The sequence below is a fragment of the Cotesia typhae genome, unplaced genomic scaffold (assembly GCF_013202065.1).
Source record: "Cotesia typhae breed Kobodo isofemale line unplaced genomic scaffold, CoteBio_Ctyphae contig_22, whole genome shotgun sequence".
NCBI lineage: Eukaryota > Metazoa > Arthropoda > Insecta > Hymenoptera > Braconidae > Cotesia > Cotesia typhae.
The window spans coordinates 3,800,335-3,815,785 of record NW_027423728.1 but is presented as its reverse complement, the minus strand read 5'-3'; the positions used below and the strand labels follow the sequence as shown (position 1 = coordinate 3,815,785).

General features: G+C 28.3%; 1 protein-coding gene across 2 annotated transcripts in view; it reads left to right on the top strand.

Annotated features, from left to right (window-relative positions):
• Positions 1–15,451, top strand: part of LOC141523922 (A disintegrin and metalloproteinase with thrombospondin motifs 15) — a 97,628-nt gene that overhangs the window by 71,487 nt on the left and 10,690 nt on the right. For both annotated transcript variants that reach the window (XM_074237500.1, XM_074237501.1), the window contains exons 7-13: positions 3,724–3,943; positions 5,854–6,076; positions 10,932–11,146; positions 12,124–12,276; positions 12,408–12,557; positions 13,862–14,013; positions 15,063–15,402. In XM_074237500.1, the coding sequence (XP_074093601.1) occupies positions 3,724–3,943; positions 5,854–6,076; positions 10,932–11,146; positions 12,124–12,276; positions 12,408–12,557; positions 13,862–14,013; positions 15,063–15,402 (1,453 nt within the window). The remainder of the gene's footprint in view (positions 1–3,723; positions 3,944–5,853; positions 6,077–10,931; positions 11,147–12,123; positions 12,277–12,407; positions 12,558–13,861; positions 14,014–15,062; positions 15,403–15,451) is intronic.

Sequence of the window (15,451 nt, the reverse complement as noted above, 5' to 3'; positions counted from 1 at the left end):
GTAGGTATTTATATTCCGTATATTTATAATAACTAATGACTAATAACGATTACCACATTCGATGTCTATTTGTTAGGCAATTTATCGATTTGCCGCTAGCGTTACTTTTGTTTGATTTAATTTAAATTTAATACAAAGAAAAAAAAAATTTCTTGAATCAAGAAAATTATAAAGAATACTGAAGTTATTTTGAAGCAAGAAGAAATTTTATGGCTTAAAAAAATTTAACTTGGTTAAAAAAATTTTAACTTCATTCAAGAAATTTTCAGTCTTCCTTAAGATTTCCTTGATTTAAGAAAATTAACACTTGACTCAAGATTTTTTTTCTTTCTGTGTATCAATAAATAGTAATAACTACTTGGTTTGGAAATAATCCGGAAAAAAAATTTATGTCTTGGTTACGTTATTCTTGTATCACGAAAATGTTAACTCCAATCGATAACAATCGTCATTTAATTCAAGAAATATTACCTTCAATCGATAAAATTAAATTCTTTAACCAAAACAATTTTTAAAAAATAAAAATAATCTCTTTTAAAAGTTTCACATTTTTGTTTTTACGCTGATAAAAAATTAATTTCAACAGTGAAAGAAATGTACTTAAAAAATGAATTTATCGGTTAAAAAAATGTTCATTTAAATTTTTTTTAAAAGTTTTTTCTTCATAAGTTTGGAACTGAAAAAAATTAACTTAATTTAAGATTAAAAATCTTCTGAAGAATTTTTTTATTCCAAATTTTCAAAATGATTTTCTAGCTTTAAAATTAATAAAACATAATATTTTTAAAAAAGAAAAAGAATGAAATTTTTGAAAAATTCTTAAATCAAATAAAACTTTTCACTATGCTCCTATAATAGATATGTTTAATGTTTGATATCTTAGGTAGACATTCGAGCGTATGTGGGTGGTATTAAATCTAGGATGGAAGACACGATTTCCTGGTGTTACAACGAGCTAGGTTACGTGCATTACACTAGTCTCTTAGTGACTCTACATGACCAGCGACACGATTTACACTATAAATACTTATATACGTAGTCTAAGTGGTGTTTAGTTGTAAAGTAACTTAACTATAAGTATATTTATCTGCCCACTGGCATTACTTCATTGCATCAGCCGCGACTTAACATAACACACATACGCTTATATACACGTGCAAAGAGTGTAAGTGTAGTAAGTACATTAATGTATCAACATTAACACACTTTCACACGCACTACGCACCCTTATTCACTTTATATTATGAGTTTAAAGTCATTAACAACTTTTTTATTTTCCCACCGGCTCGGAAGGATTAGTAGAGAAGATTAATTTATTTTTCAGGCAAACGCCTACGTACTTACGGTTATTTTTCACCTATGATTTATTTACCGTTATGCGTTTTGTTTGAATTTATAATTTCATTGAATACGCTATTTTACATTGCCGTAATTAATGCTAATTTTATTTCACTTAATGAGTATGTTTAAACCATCAATTTAAGGTTTTAGTAACAATCATTGTTCTTTTTATTTTATTTTATTTTATCGCTTTTTAATTCATGATATTTTAAATACTTATATATTAAGTAACTGTAATTTTAATTTTAATTCATACTCTGAACACTATTCTTAAAATAATTCATATAGATTTTTAAATTTATTTAATGAGAAAATCAATTTAATATATTTACTTTTTTTTTTAATTTTTTAGCGGCATCTAAAATTTTTTTAGAATTTTTCAAACAAATAAGTCCTTAAGGTTTTTCATATCATAATTTTTGGAATGATTTTTAAGACATCTAAAATTTGTCATATTATAAATATAAAAAAATATATCGACACTTTTTATGACAAATTAGTGCAATATAAAGTAGAAGTGATTTAAGATAAGCCAACTCATTTTATGATAATAGAAGATATAGAAGGCGTTTAAAAAACGAAAAAGTTGAGTGCAGTCTTTTGTCAGGCTAATGGCTCTGTTATCTCTGAATGACATCAGTAGTATACTTTTTATTATTATTAACCTACAACTCTATGAACTTGATCAAAATTTTTGTAAACATGACATAGTTCGCGTGGAATTTAAAATATAATACTGAAATGTTTTTTTTTTTTTTTTTTTTTTTTTTTTTTTTTTTAATTAATAAAATAATAAAATGATAAAGTATCCGCCTACATCTTATTGAAGTTATGCCTCCGGATTAAAAATACATTTTTCCCGCACAAGCACCCGAGTCCATTCCACTTGAGTTATCGCACTGCTTGTTTATTTTTATTTTTGTTTTTGTTTTGTGCAACAAGCACCTGGCTAAGCGGATGTACCGGATAAAAGTGTGGATACAATGAAGAGAAAAACTATTGAGGGGATAATCGAGTGGAGATGCTCCTGCTATTCGTGTTTTTATTTATATTCCCATCCATGAAGTATCAAGTTTAACTATACTTGTTTGTTTAAGTTTTAGCTTTTTTTTTTTTTTTTTTCAAGGAAAGAGCTATGAGCTATGAAACAATGCCACAAGAATCTTTAGAAGTATAATTGTTGCTTTTGTAAGGATAATAAGCCGATCGTGATTCAATCGTTTATTTTTTTCCAAAGACCCACCACGATGAAAATTGTTTACGTTTTTAATCTTAATTAATCATGATCTTTTATCAATAATAAAGATACACGTAAAAAATATTACTTAATTTAAAAGAAATATGCTTTTTAAAATTTCACTTTTAGTTCGTGATATTACAACTTTAAAAGCGAGCACACGTTACGCCACCTAGCCATCTGGTGGTAGCCTTACGAACTAAAACTTTAAAAATTACTAATTCTCCTCGTTAAGAAAACAAGTTTCAAGAAAAAAAATTCTTGAATCACGGCAACTCTTAAATAATTTTGTTTTTGAATCTATTTTTTTTTTTTTTTTTTTTTTTTTAAGAGAAAGATAAATATCATTTTTTCTATTTACGTTTTCCATCAATTTATAAAACTAGTATCTATAAAAAATCACAACAACAACTCTTTTTACTGTGTAATACCACAAACGTCTAACCACTCAGATTAAAACTCTATCTTATAATCACATAATGCGATAATTCGATACTTAAGAAGCATGGGGGCGATAATTTCTTGACTGTAAGCAAAAAAAAGGCAATTATCCGACTTAGAAGGTGATTTGTACACATAAAATCAGTCCTACTAAGTGATCAAGTGTTACAAGCTGATAGCCGTGTTCAACATTTGTTGCTTCATCTGAATCGATACAACGACAACTTGGTTTTTAGTTAACTACAACTATAATATAAATTACAACTCTTACTCCAAAGTTAACATCCACGTACACGGAACATTTCTCTGTCTCTCCTTTTCGCGTGGGCGGAAAGGTAAACGTCCATTCATAATACTAGCTGCTTCGGGAAGGACGTTCTTACATTCCTTAATACTTCACATACGAATGTAACAAAATGATAAAATAATATAAATATTACAAATACACATATATATTATTAATATAAATGAATTAAGCTGTGGACGTGTCAAGTGGCCGTGGGTTATTGATTGGCATAATTTATTGGCATTTCACAAAATAAACCGTTTAGCGATATTATAATTATTAAGCTGTCTGATTTGAAATTCATTCTAGTGGAAAATAAAGAATAATTGTGGGCATTAATTAAATATAATTATAATTGATATTTGATTCAATTATGGGTATTTTATTTTATAGTTATTATTTAATGTTTATGTTTCAGACTATGGCACTGCTGAAGACGCCTCGACGACTCTTGCAGACGACACTAATGGAAAAATTCAAGTCGGGGATCATAGACGTGAAAGGAGGTCTCTGTCTGAAAAAAACTATATTGACTACTATCCAATTAGCGATAATAAGGAGGAGCGATATCGCAGACTCGATGAGTTTACCCGGCATCAGAGGGAGTATTCAAGTCGAAACCAATTGTATGATGATAGGTAAATATTTATTTTGTTAATTAACTTTTATTATTTTAACTGTACACAATAAAAAATTATATTTTATAATTTAAAAAAATAATTTATATTAAATATAGAAAACTTTTGTGTGTTGATTTAATATAATTGTTTAAAATTGACTCACAAAAGGGTTAAGGATTATACTAAAAAAATTTTTGTCGCAAAGACGGAAATTTCTTGAGGATATCGTAAAAAGACTATTTGATATTATTGATATATTTTTTTTTTGAAAAATACATAAAAAAAATTAAAAATTAAAAAAAAAAGTTGATTATTACAATTTTAATAAATTTTCAAAAAAATTTATAAATTTTCTAAAAAATTGTAGAATTCAACTTTTTTTTTAATTTTCCATTTTTTTATAAACTTTAAAAAAAAAAAGAAATATGTCAAAAACATCAAAAAAAGATAAAATAGAAATTTTATCCAAAAACATGAGAGCCAAAATTTTTTTCAACTTTCAAAGGCAAAAAAGCTAGCGAAATCTTTTTTTTTGTTTTAACGACATTTTTTACCATAAATGCGCCGTAAAAACAAGCAGAATAAAAAAAAATGTTTTATTTAATTAATTTATAATTTTTTTATTTTTTACGTTCGGACTTATCAACAAGACGTCAAAAAAATAATCTTTACAAAAATTTCATTGATTGCTCCAAAAAATTCAAAATTTTTGTAAAAATACAATCAATATTTACAAATTTACTTCAAATAACTTGTCAGGAGTATTTGTAAGTGATTTCGCAAATGAAACTCGTTCCAGTTAAATAAAAATTTGTTTAATCTTAATAATAGTAATAATAATAATAAATTAAAATTTTTTAATTGTCATAAATAAATTAGAATTCGATAAAATCACGTGCTCGCGTATAAATTTTATTGTATTGATTTTAAAGCCAATAAAAAAAAAAAAAACACATACATATTTATATAACACGAAATGAAATGAGTTAATGTATAGCGTAGCAAATTAAATCTAAGAGGATAATCTCAAACTGTCATCGTGCACGAGTGTATTTAACTAAACAGTATGTACATATAAGTATAAGCATATAAAGTCGAAAGTGTTAAAATGGGTGCGGTAGAATATATAGCGCGAAAAAGTAAGCTAATATTATTCTCAAAGCAACAGAAATCCCTTGGCGCCAATATCTAACGTACCAATAAGTTGACTCAGTTTACTTGTGAGTGGTTGCTTTGATAAATTGTCCTCTTGTATATAATATAATATGTTTGTATATACGTACAAATACATAATATACAGTACACGCTTCAATGCTCGCTATCAAACCTATACGACATATGGACAAGTCATTTTTTAATTTTTTAAAACGACCACCCGCGAAATATTTATCTACGGCAATAAATATAAATAAATAATTTACACTTAGAATGTACTGTGGATTATTATTTAACTTATTTATTTATTTATTAAACATTTCTGATATTCTGTTGGTAAATATTATTTTTAATCCAGGAAAAAAAAACCTAAATTTATTATATGTATATTTGTTGGAAGACATATACATTCGAAATTAGTCTTCGAAATTAGTAAATGTACATAAATTTGTATTTAGATTGTGCAAATACAGGAATCATAAAAGTATATGTAACGAAATTAATACGTCAATAAAATTTGTATAATAGTTTAAAATTAGCATTAAAATACCAAAGTTTATTTTAACGTTTAACATTTATTTAAACTTGAATTTAATAATCTAAACAAAATATTAACAGGAAAAGTTTATCAAGATAACTAATAGTAAAAATCTGTAATCTATCGCTTTAATTTAATGTTTATTTAATTAACGATCCAATGATCTGAAGATCTTCCGATCAATTTTAAAATATTTATTTTTATTCATGATCATGATTTTATTTTTTTCTTAAAGATCAAAAAAAAATATCGACGAAGAAGACCTAGATGAAGACGACGACGAAGAAGAAATGATGACCGACAGTAACAAAGAATCATCGGATTTAAACGCATCATGGAGATTGAGACGCGCTCTTCCGAAGGAATATTTTATTGAAATAATGGTTGTCGCGGACGCTAAAATGATTGAATTGCATGGCGTCGGTCTTGTCAGCTACATTTTGGGTCTTATGAACACGGTAAATCCAACTTACATTATTCTGTATCGTATCAACTACTTATAAGTTTATCCGAACGGTAGAATAATAATTACGATGTTGAATTAACGTCACGATACGCCTAGTCAGTTGCATGCATTGCATTAGCGTGTCTCGCTGATTAGCAAATCGATTTGAAGTATGCCTCTTTTTATTTTCTCAAATCAATTATCTCTTCTCGGCTTGACGTAATGACAATTCATGGAATATAAATCTTTCTTACGACTTTTCTTTAAAGATCAATCTACGGACAATCTAAATTGTTTCAACAGTCAACATATTTATATGTATTAAAAAAAATATTAATTTCAACATTTCTTTGTAGATTATTTAAAAATTAATTTTCTTTTTTTCTCATAATCTTGCAAATTTATCTTTGATACTGAAACTAACCGGCATCTAAAATTTTTTTAGAATTTTTCAAATAAATTAGTCATTAGAATATTTGAAAAGTTTCATTGTCTTGAATCAAGACGAAAAATTCTTGAATCAAGTAAAATTTTCTTAAATCAAGAAAATTAAGTTCTTCAAAATTATTTACTTGATTCAAGTAAATTTTTTCTTTCTGTGTAGACATTTTGAGAAATTATGCGCACTTAAAAGACCGAGAAAAGGAGATTTTTTTGAGGTTTCTTGATTAATTAAAAAAAAAAAAAAAAGGAACATTCATTGAGATCTATAAAAAAAAAAAAAAAAAAAAAAAAATTTTTTTTTTCAAATGATCGTGAAATTTTGTCAGATTATGACAAAATAAAGACTCTGTATATTTATTAATTAGAACAAAAAAATGGTCCATTTTAGCTGATTTCAATTTCATAGATATTTAATAAAAATATAATTAAATTATTTATTATTAAAGATAAAAATTATATAATAAAAATGAAAATATTAGTTTACAAATCGAGGTCATTACCATGTACATGATATCAAAGACCCACGCGAACGAGTTTAAATATCTTTTCACAGTTAACCACCAGACAACCAGACGCTTGCTCTCATCATACATCACCAATATACAAAATTACCAGTAATACATTATACAGTATAATATAACTATATCCATACATATGAGGATTGAGAGTGCTAATGTTATGTTTTCAAGTGCATTTATAGCCAGATGATTCAATCAACTTCCTTTGAAAGTAAATAAATAAAGCAAAAAAGTCCAAGTATAATTCTAAATCTAAACCAAGATTGGATTAACATTTGATTGCAATACATCTTCATGAACAGCGTTTAGTCTTGTCTATATTTGACTTGAAAAGGTTTTTTATCGTCACGTTTGTAAACTTGTAATTTGTATCTAAGACAGGCAATAATGTAAGAGGTTGGTGTGAAAAAAATTGTCGATACTTGTTAGGGCATTATATTTAACAGATACTTGCACACTAACGCTAACACGATATCCGATACGACAGATCGATACGCCGATATATATAAGTTGATGTCAGGTGTTATATCTAGTACGAGGTGTGAGAAAGAACTAGATCGCGTTCTGTTAAGTTAAGTGTAGATCACATTTATACTTCATTCTTTATTTGCAGATTGTTCATTCGTTTGGCAACACGTCCTCTGCAGAAAAAATTAATCAGCAAATATCTAAAAGGCCGTGTCATTTTTATTATCACGATCACAAGCTGATTTATTATGATTTTTTTATGGATAACCTAGTTCGCCATTTTTAGTTATACTTGTCATTTTTTTTTTCTTTCAGTGGAATTTAGTATTTTATAGTTTGTAATAAAGTGGAGGTTGCGGAATATACTTTCAAAAATTAAAGAGAATTTTTGGTTTTTTGTGAATATTGCACTGAAAAAAGCTACGTAATTGAAGAGGAATATTGTTGATCTAAAAAAAAATTATTTTAAAAATATCCGATTGTTTTGATTTAAGAATTTCTCATTTTGAAACTTCTTTCTTGATCAAGAGAAATTCTATTAATTTAAAGTTTTTAGTTCGTGAGGCTACCGCTAGATGGCTAGGTGGCGTGAGAGTGTTCGCTCTCGGAGTTGTAATACTGGCCAAAATTCGAGATTCTGAACCAACTGTTGAAAATATAAAGAATTACAACTTTAAAAAAGAAATTTTATCAATTTCGTTGTAATTTTTTTAATTATTCCAGACTTTTGAGAAATAAAATTAAAAATATCCAATTGAAGTATTAAATGTATACTGAAAAATTCGAAAGATCGTAGGTATTATTGGAATAAGTCAGTAATATCTTGAATGAATATTAAAATTGTTGAATGAAGAACTTTCTCTTATTATCTTGGATTTTTATTTTCTTATTAATTCGTGAATGAATTTCTTGAATGAATTCGAGGCGAATATCTCATACAAAGAGACAAGTATTGAAAATAAAATTTTCTTTCAATAAAGTAACTTTTTTTCAACGTATAGATCAAGTTTATCTCAATACAAAGTAACTTAAAAAAAAATGAGATCAATTAATCACTTTTCTTTCAAGATATCGTTAGCCAAAAGTACCCGTAACTTAATTGAGAGTTTACAATAAAACATTTAAAAGGCAAAATGCATCATTAAACATAATTCGATATCGATATATTAGTTTAATTATTAATTTAATATCAACAGCGCCCGTAAATCAGGAGATAAAAACCAGTGTGTGTTAAAAAAAAGCAACTAAGGTTTAAGTACTATAAAATGAGGAGGTAAAAAAGCTCGGGAATCGTTTTATACATGCATAAACAATGTACATCACGATCTTAATTAGTTTCGTGTTTTGCGTGTCCTTTCTCATCTCGGCGCTTATATTTAAAAGTTTTTAAATCTTTGGAACGAATTAACTACACTTTGCAGTGTACATGTACTACTACAACCATACTTGGGCTCCCTTGTTCAGGCTCTTACTCTATTTGCTTTGTTTCATTTTTATCAGTTCTACAATTTAGCATTCGTCACATTCTTTTCACATCTTCACTTTATTTAAGCGCGTTATTTATTACAACCATAAAAATAACATTTTAATTACGATTTTTTTTTCTTTCGGGACCACAAATAAGGGGAAGAGCTAAATCAAAAAATCGTTAAAGCGAATTAATGTCCTACTGAGCCGGCATTTCAATTGCTTATTTTCACAATTTATTTTTTATGCTCTTGTTAACCAAAATATTAATTTAATTAATTTAATATTTTTAACACTCTGAATTTCTATTAATAATATTCACAAGTAATGGATTTAATTGAAAATTTTTTACTCCGTATAATTTTCATAATAAAGATAACAATTTATTCACTGTAAATGTGCTAAATTCAATTAAAAAATTTAATTAAAAATTTTTTTCAAGATATTTACTTAAATTATTAATAAATATATGTGATGTGATGTGATAAGTAGATAGTCATACAGTTGATGAGCGTGTCTCCTGATATGATTGCACTTTGAGTTTTCAGGCACGTGCAGACGATCATGATCATCATCATGACGTTAACCCTCAATATTAACCACTGTATTATTATGTTGCAATCACTTCAACCTGTATTGCAAACTTACATGTACATCATATACTTATACATGTTCATACGCAATGTTGATACACTGATAAAAATTATAGTTTGAAAAAATAATAATACCATTAACAAAAAATTCATTTTTATCGTTTTGATTTGAATAAATTTCACTTGAGTTAAAAATTTTTCTGTTTAATTCAAAACTAAAAAATTCTTCCAAATAAATTCGTTGATTCAAGATTTTTTTTTTTTTATTCAAATTAATTATTTATCAGTGTACATCCCGATGTACACTGATCCATAACTCATGTGACATATCCATTACATCCCGACGCGTGAAAAAATAATATTAACGTTATTCAAAATATTTCAGTCATTTTTTACTGCAACACCGGACATTTTCATTACTGAACAATTCGGTCAGAATTAACATAGTTATTATTATCGGGTATGAAACCGGTTGGATCAGGAAGAAATTAATTTAACTATACAAGAGTACATGAACATTAATCAACTATTTTTTTAAGTTTATTACTACTATTATTATTATCATCATCATCGTCATTATTCTGAAGAAAACTTCTGCTCGATCAAAATTAGCAGGTCAGAGATTTGATATTATTTGGGTTAATGTTTGTTGAAATTGAAATGATTGTATGTTATTAGAGGGAATTTGTGGTTGAAAATTGAAGATAATTTTAATACAGTTTATGAAAAGAACAAGATTTTTTTTACTAGTAGAATAAAATTTTCTGTATGTGAAATTGAAGAAAAAATTGGAACAGAATAAGATTGATAAAAACTAGTTTGAAAGAATTTTTTGTCTGCAATAAAAAAAAATAATCGTTCCAAGGAAAATTTTCTTCTGAAAATTTTATTTGTGTTTTGGTATATTCACTTTGAATTAATTTAAGAAATTCCATAAAAAATTAAAAAAAATAAAGTTCTTCATTCAAGAATTTTATCAGTTTAAATAAACAATTGTTTTTAACAAGATACAAATTAATTTAACATTTATTCCAGATATGATATTAATAAAGTATAAAGAATTGATAAATCTTCTCTTAAAAAGTTATAAATCTTCATGTTTTCAATAATTGATCGAAAATTGAGTTTTTCCAAGTTTTACAACTTTAAATGCGAGACAACTTACACCACCTAGCCATCTAGCGGTAACTTTGTAAACCAAAAATAAAGATTTTAAATTATCTTTGCCAAAAAAAAATTTGATTCTTAAATCAAGAGTATTTCTCTTTAATTTTTTTTTTAAGTGTAGAAAAAAATTAAATTGTACTTTTGTTTATTTATATGTCCAAATATTAATTATTGATTTATAAAAAATGAATGAAATTTGATTTTGTTACAGGTATCAAGAATCTTCAAGGATCCATCAATAGGAAACCCGATAAGTTTATCAATAACAAAAATAGTGAAGATCGAGGAGGTATTCGGAACGAGGCAGAATGGAACTGACGGTATAGCTGCTGCGGAAATGCTTAAAAAATTTTGCTACTGGCAGAAACATAATAACCCGGATGAGCCATCGCCGGAGCACCATGACGTGGCGCTTCTTCTAACAAGGTCGGTTGCCTGAATTAAATTGAACACTTGAATATAAATAATATCTCGAGGAGAGTATAAATAAATATATAACGAGAGCGACAATTTCGCATTGATTTTGTTGTTATAACTTTATATCTAGTTATGATCGAGACCAGTTTACATTATCTGTTACTCTGGGGAAAATACACTTACTGTTCACTGTTCACTGTTCACTGTAATAAACTGTCTATCATATATTTATATCGATGTTGTTTTAATGGATGCGCAATTGCAATTACTATAGATATTCAATAAACGTCAAATCATTACCGGGGAATTTATTATATACATTAATAATCAATTCTCCCGGGAATTTATACTGCTAATGACAATAACGATGAAAAGGAAGAAAAAGAAACAAAGTCTTGAATAAATACGACTGGTAATAAAGTGGAGAAGCTATTTACATTCATTTTAAAAATCATTTTTTTAATGGACGCGTGTTCACAATATTTATTATCGATTAATATCATTATAATTTTTTGGTAATTAAAAAATTTATAAAGAAAATCTGTGCAGGCCAAATCTAGAACTTACAAAAAATTTTTGTAGTAAAAAACCAAAAAGTTTGAAAAATCGAAAAGTGCACGACTCATAATGCTCATTAAATTTTTAATAAAAAATGTATGATACAGCTAATTGATAAAATAAAGTAGGAAAGAAATAAATTTATTATATTGTCAATTATTTTGCATAATTTTTATTTAAAATATTTTTTTATACTCCCAGCTTTGAGACAACTTTCTAACAAAAGTTTTTAATTTTTGTAATTGATAATTCAATAAGCTAAATAACTTAAATTACTTAGAAATTATTAAAATAAAAAAAAAGTGTCATTCTCAAAAAACAGTGATTAATAAAACAACTCTTCACTATAAATTTTATTTTTCTAACGCAAACATAAACATAAAAATAAATCCTACATGTTTAAGATAAATCCATAAATATGTTTACAGAGAGGATTTATGCCACAATATGGGACAAAGACGGTGTGATACGTTGGGTCTAGCCGAGCTGGGTAGGATGTGTTCACCAGGATCTTCATGTGCAATTGCCCAGGATAACGGTCTTGCTGCAGCCTTCACAATCGCCCACGAGATTGGTCACGTGTAAGATAAATATTATGTCTATTCAAATTATATTACACCGTCTGATAAAGTGAAATCGCCCATCACCATCATTATAATCATCATGCTCAGGATAAATGTAGAAACTAATATAAATAACAATAAAATTTTAGTTTCAACATGCCTCACGACGACGACAACCGATGTGTGAAATTCCGCAATCGCTCGCCAGTCCACAAAGTAATGTCTCGGATGCTGGACGACAAAACGCATCCTTGGGAATGGTCCAAGTGCTCCCGGCACTACCTCACCGAATTTCTAGAGTAAGTGTTGCTTATATTCTCTTCATTTTATTTTATTTAATTAAATTTATTTATCTTTTTACATTAATTTTTACTTGATTCAAATTCTTTACAAAGATAGAGTTTCAGTGTCGTTTATTTATAGAGACACTCATGAACACATATTTATGGGGCCGAACTTCCGGGTGAAATTGTTTTATACGCTTTGATCTTTAATTTATGCCACCACAAAACAATAACGCTATCTATTTACTGAACAATCCAGTCTAGTGTCTAGATTCCAACCAAACAATTTTACTACCCGCGAAACGGTTCGCTGTTTTTAAGTAGCAATTGTGTCATTTTTATGTTGCAACAAAATTCCATTGCAAGTAACTTCACCGAAAAAAAAAAAGGGAAAAATTGCATTACATAATGCAATCTGGCGCTTTTTACAGAAAACTGGAAAAATTACAGTTTCAGGTTGTAATTATTTACAAGTGGGGTCAACCCCATTTTGGGCCATAACTAGATGAAAAATTGACATTTTCAATTTTTTTTTTTTTTTTTTTTTTTTTTTTAAAAAAAGTTGAATATCACAATTTTTTAAAAAATTTATAAATTTGTTAAAATTGTGATGATCAACTATTTTTTTTTTTTTAATTATTCATTTTTTTAAGCATTTTTCAAAAAAAAATATATCAATAAAATCAAATAGAAATTTTGTTCAAAAAAATGAAAATTAAAATGCTTGACCCTACTTGTAAATATTTACCGTAATTATTACAGATTTTGTAAAAATTACATTGTAAAATGTGAATATTACATGAAAATTGACATTCAAAATTTGAATTTATAAAAATGTTATTTCAAACTGCAATTTTACTAGTTTTCCATCCGAAGCGATGTTTATTACTATTTATAATGTAATTTTTACGTTTTTCTTTTTAGCATGTTTATATCTCAATATTTTTATTTTAGGACAATAATAGTTATAACAATAACAATGATATTAAATGGAAACACTAACAAAACAAGTTTCCAAAGTACATTTACCCACGAAACAACGGATAGGAATTAAAATAGAACACCTATCCTCATCAAACTAGCCTTTTTTTTTCCATCTTTAAATCCGCTCGCGGAAACATGATGCAGCAGCTGTAGTTTTGTTGATTTCGAGCGTGCCAGTGCCCCAGTGCCAAGACTTGTTTGACAAAGAAATTTAGCGAAAAGCAACTAAACAAAGAAAACGGACATTCCACGGGCGGTTAGGTCCATGGAAAAAGAAACAAAAAAAAAAAAAGGGGTTAACGAAACTAAACTAAAAAGAGTATTGTTTTTTTCAGATCGGGCAAAGCAAACTGTCTTCTTGACGAACCCAGAGATATGATAAGATCCGACTCGGGACGACTACCTGGGGAAGATTACTCGGAAAACGAACAATGCGAGCTTGTTTTTGGCTTCGGCTCTAAAATATGTCCTCACATCGAGATTGATGGTAAGTTATTGTCATTAGGATCTACTTATTTCGTTTTAGTCTTATTAACAACTTTGTTGCCCCGGGATGACAGATTTTATTCTACCGGTCAAGGGATTTTATTATAAAATGTGGGAGTGGTAACATGCATTCGGCATTAGCGGATAACTTTGAGTTATAATTTATAATTTATATTGTATGATATTCAGGAGTAAGAGAATTAATGATTATACCTCGATCCGGGTCTTTATCGGCCAGGTAGTTGAACCAGAGTTGCAAATTGTTTCATATTTCAAAATTTTACATTTTTCATTTCAAATAATCATTACTAGCAGCTTTACAGTCACCATGTGGCTGCCGTGACTTTAAATAAATAAAATTTTGCTTTGGGGACATCCATTAATTACGTGAGCTCAGAATGGGGGGGGGGGGTCCAATAAAATCTCACCAAATCTCATCTAAACCGAAGGGGGATAATCGAAAATCTCACCTTAATTTCAAAAAATATAAAATATTACAGACATTTAAAAAAAATTATTTTGAGTGTTTATTTTGCCCGTTAAAATAAATTTTATGTCTATTAAAATCATTCAGTTCATGTTGTTTTTATGTTTTTTTTTTGCTTTGAATTTTATTTAATTTAAATAAATTAACTCTAGTATACTTGAATGGTTTATTATTCTCCCGAATAATAAAAATAATTTTAATTTAAAATATTTTTAGCGTCAATCTCACGTAAGGGGAGGGGGGGGGGTCCAGACAAATCTCACTAAATCTCACCCAAGGGGGGGAGGAGTTTAAACTGATCGAAAAATAGCTGACGTAATTAATGGATGCCCCCTTTATTAAATAATGACTTTTGTTAAATTGCACTGTATTTTCTTAAATAGAAGTATAAAATTTTTAGAAATTTTTAGAAATAGAAAAAGACAGTAGAAAATTTTTTGATCTTAATAAAAAAATAAGCAGTATAATTTTGAAGTAAAAACCGGGAGTAGAATAGATTAGAATTAGGATGTAGTTTAAGGAACAAGATAAACTTAGCCCATGGTTGGTTACCGGCCAGGCAGTGTGCAAGAGACTGTGGTGCACCGCACCATCCTCGAGCCATCAGCCCCAGTGTCACACCCAGCACATGCCTTGGGCAGATGGCACCCCCTGTGCCATCGGAATGTGGTGTCAACGTGGTAAATGCGTCTCCAAGCGGAACTTGATTCCAATCGACGGCCAATGGGGCGAATGGGGCCGCTACGGACCCTGTTCAAGAAGCTGCGGTGGCGGGATAAAGGCCAAGCGTCGCGAATGTAATAATCCGCCCCCTCAAAACGGTGGAAACTACTGCATTGGTGAGCATGTCAAGTACCACAGCTGCGGGACCAAAGAATGTCCTCCTGGATCTCCTGATTTTCGGTGAGTTTATCATTCAGTTTATTTTGAAACAAGTACTCTGAAAAAAAAA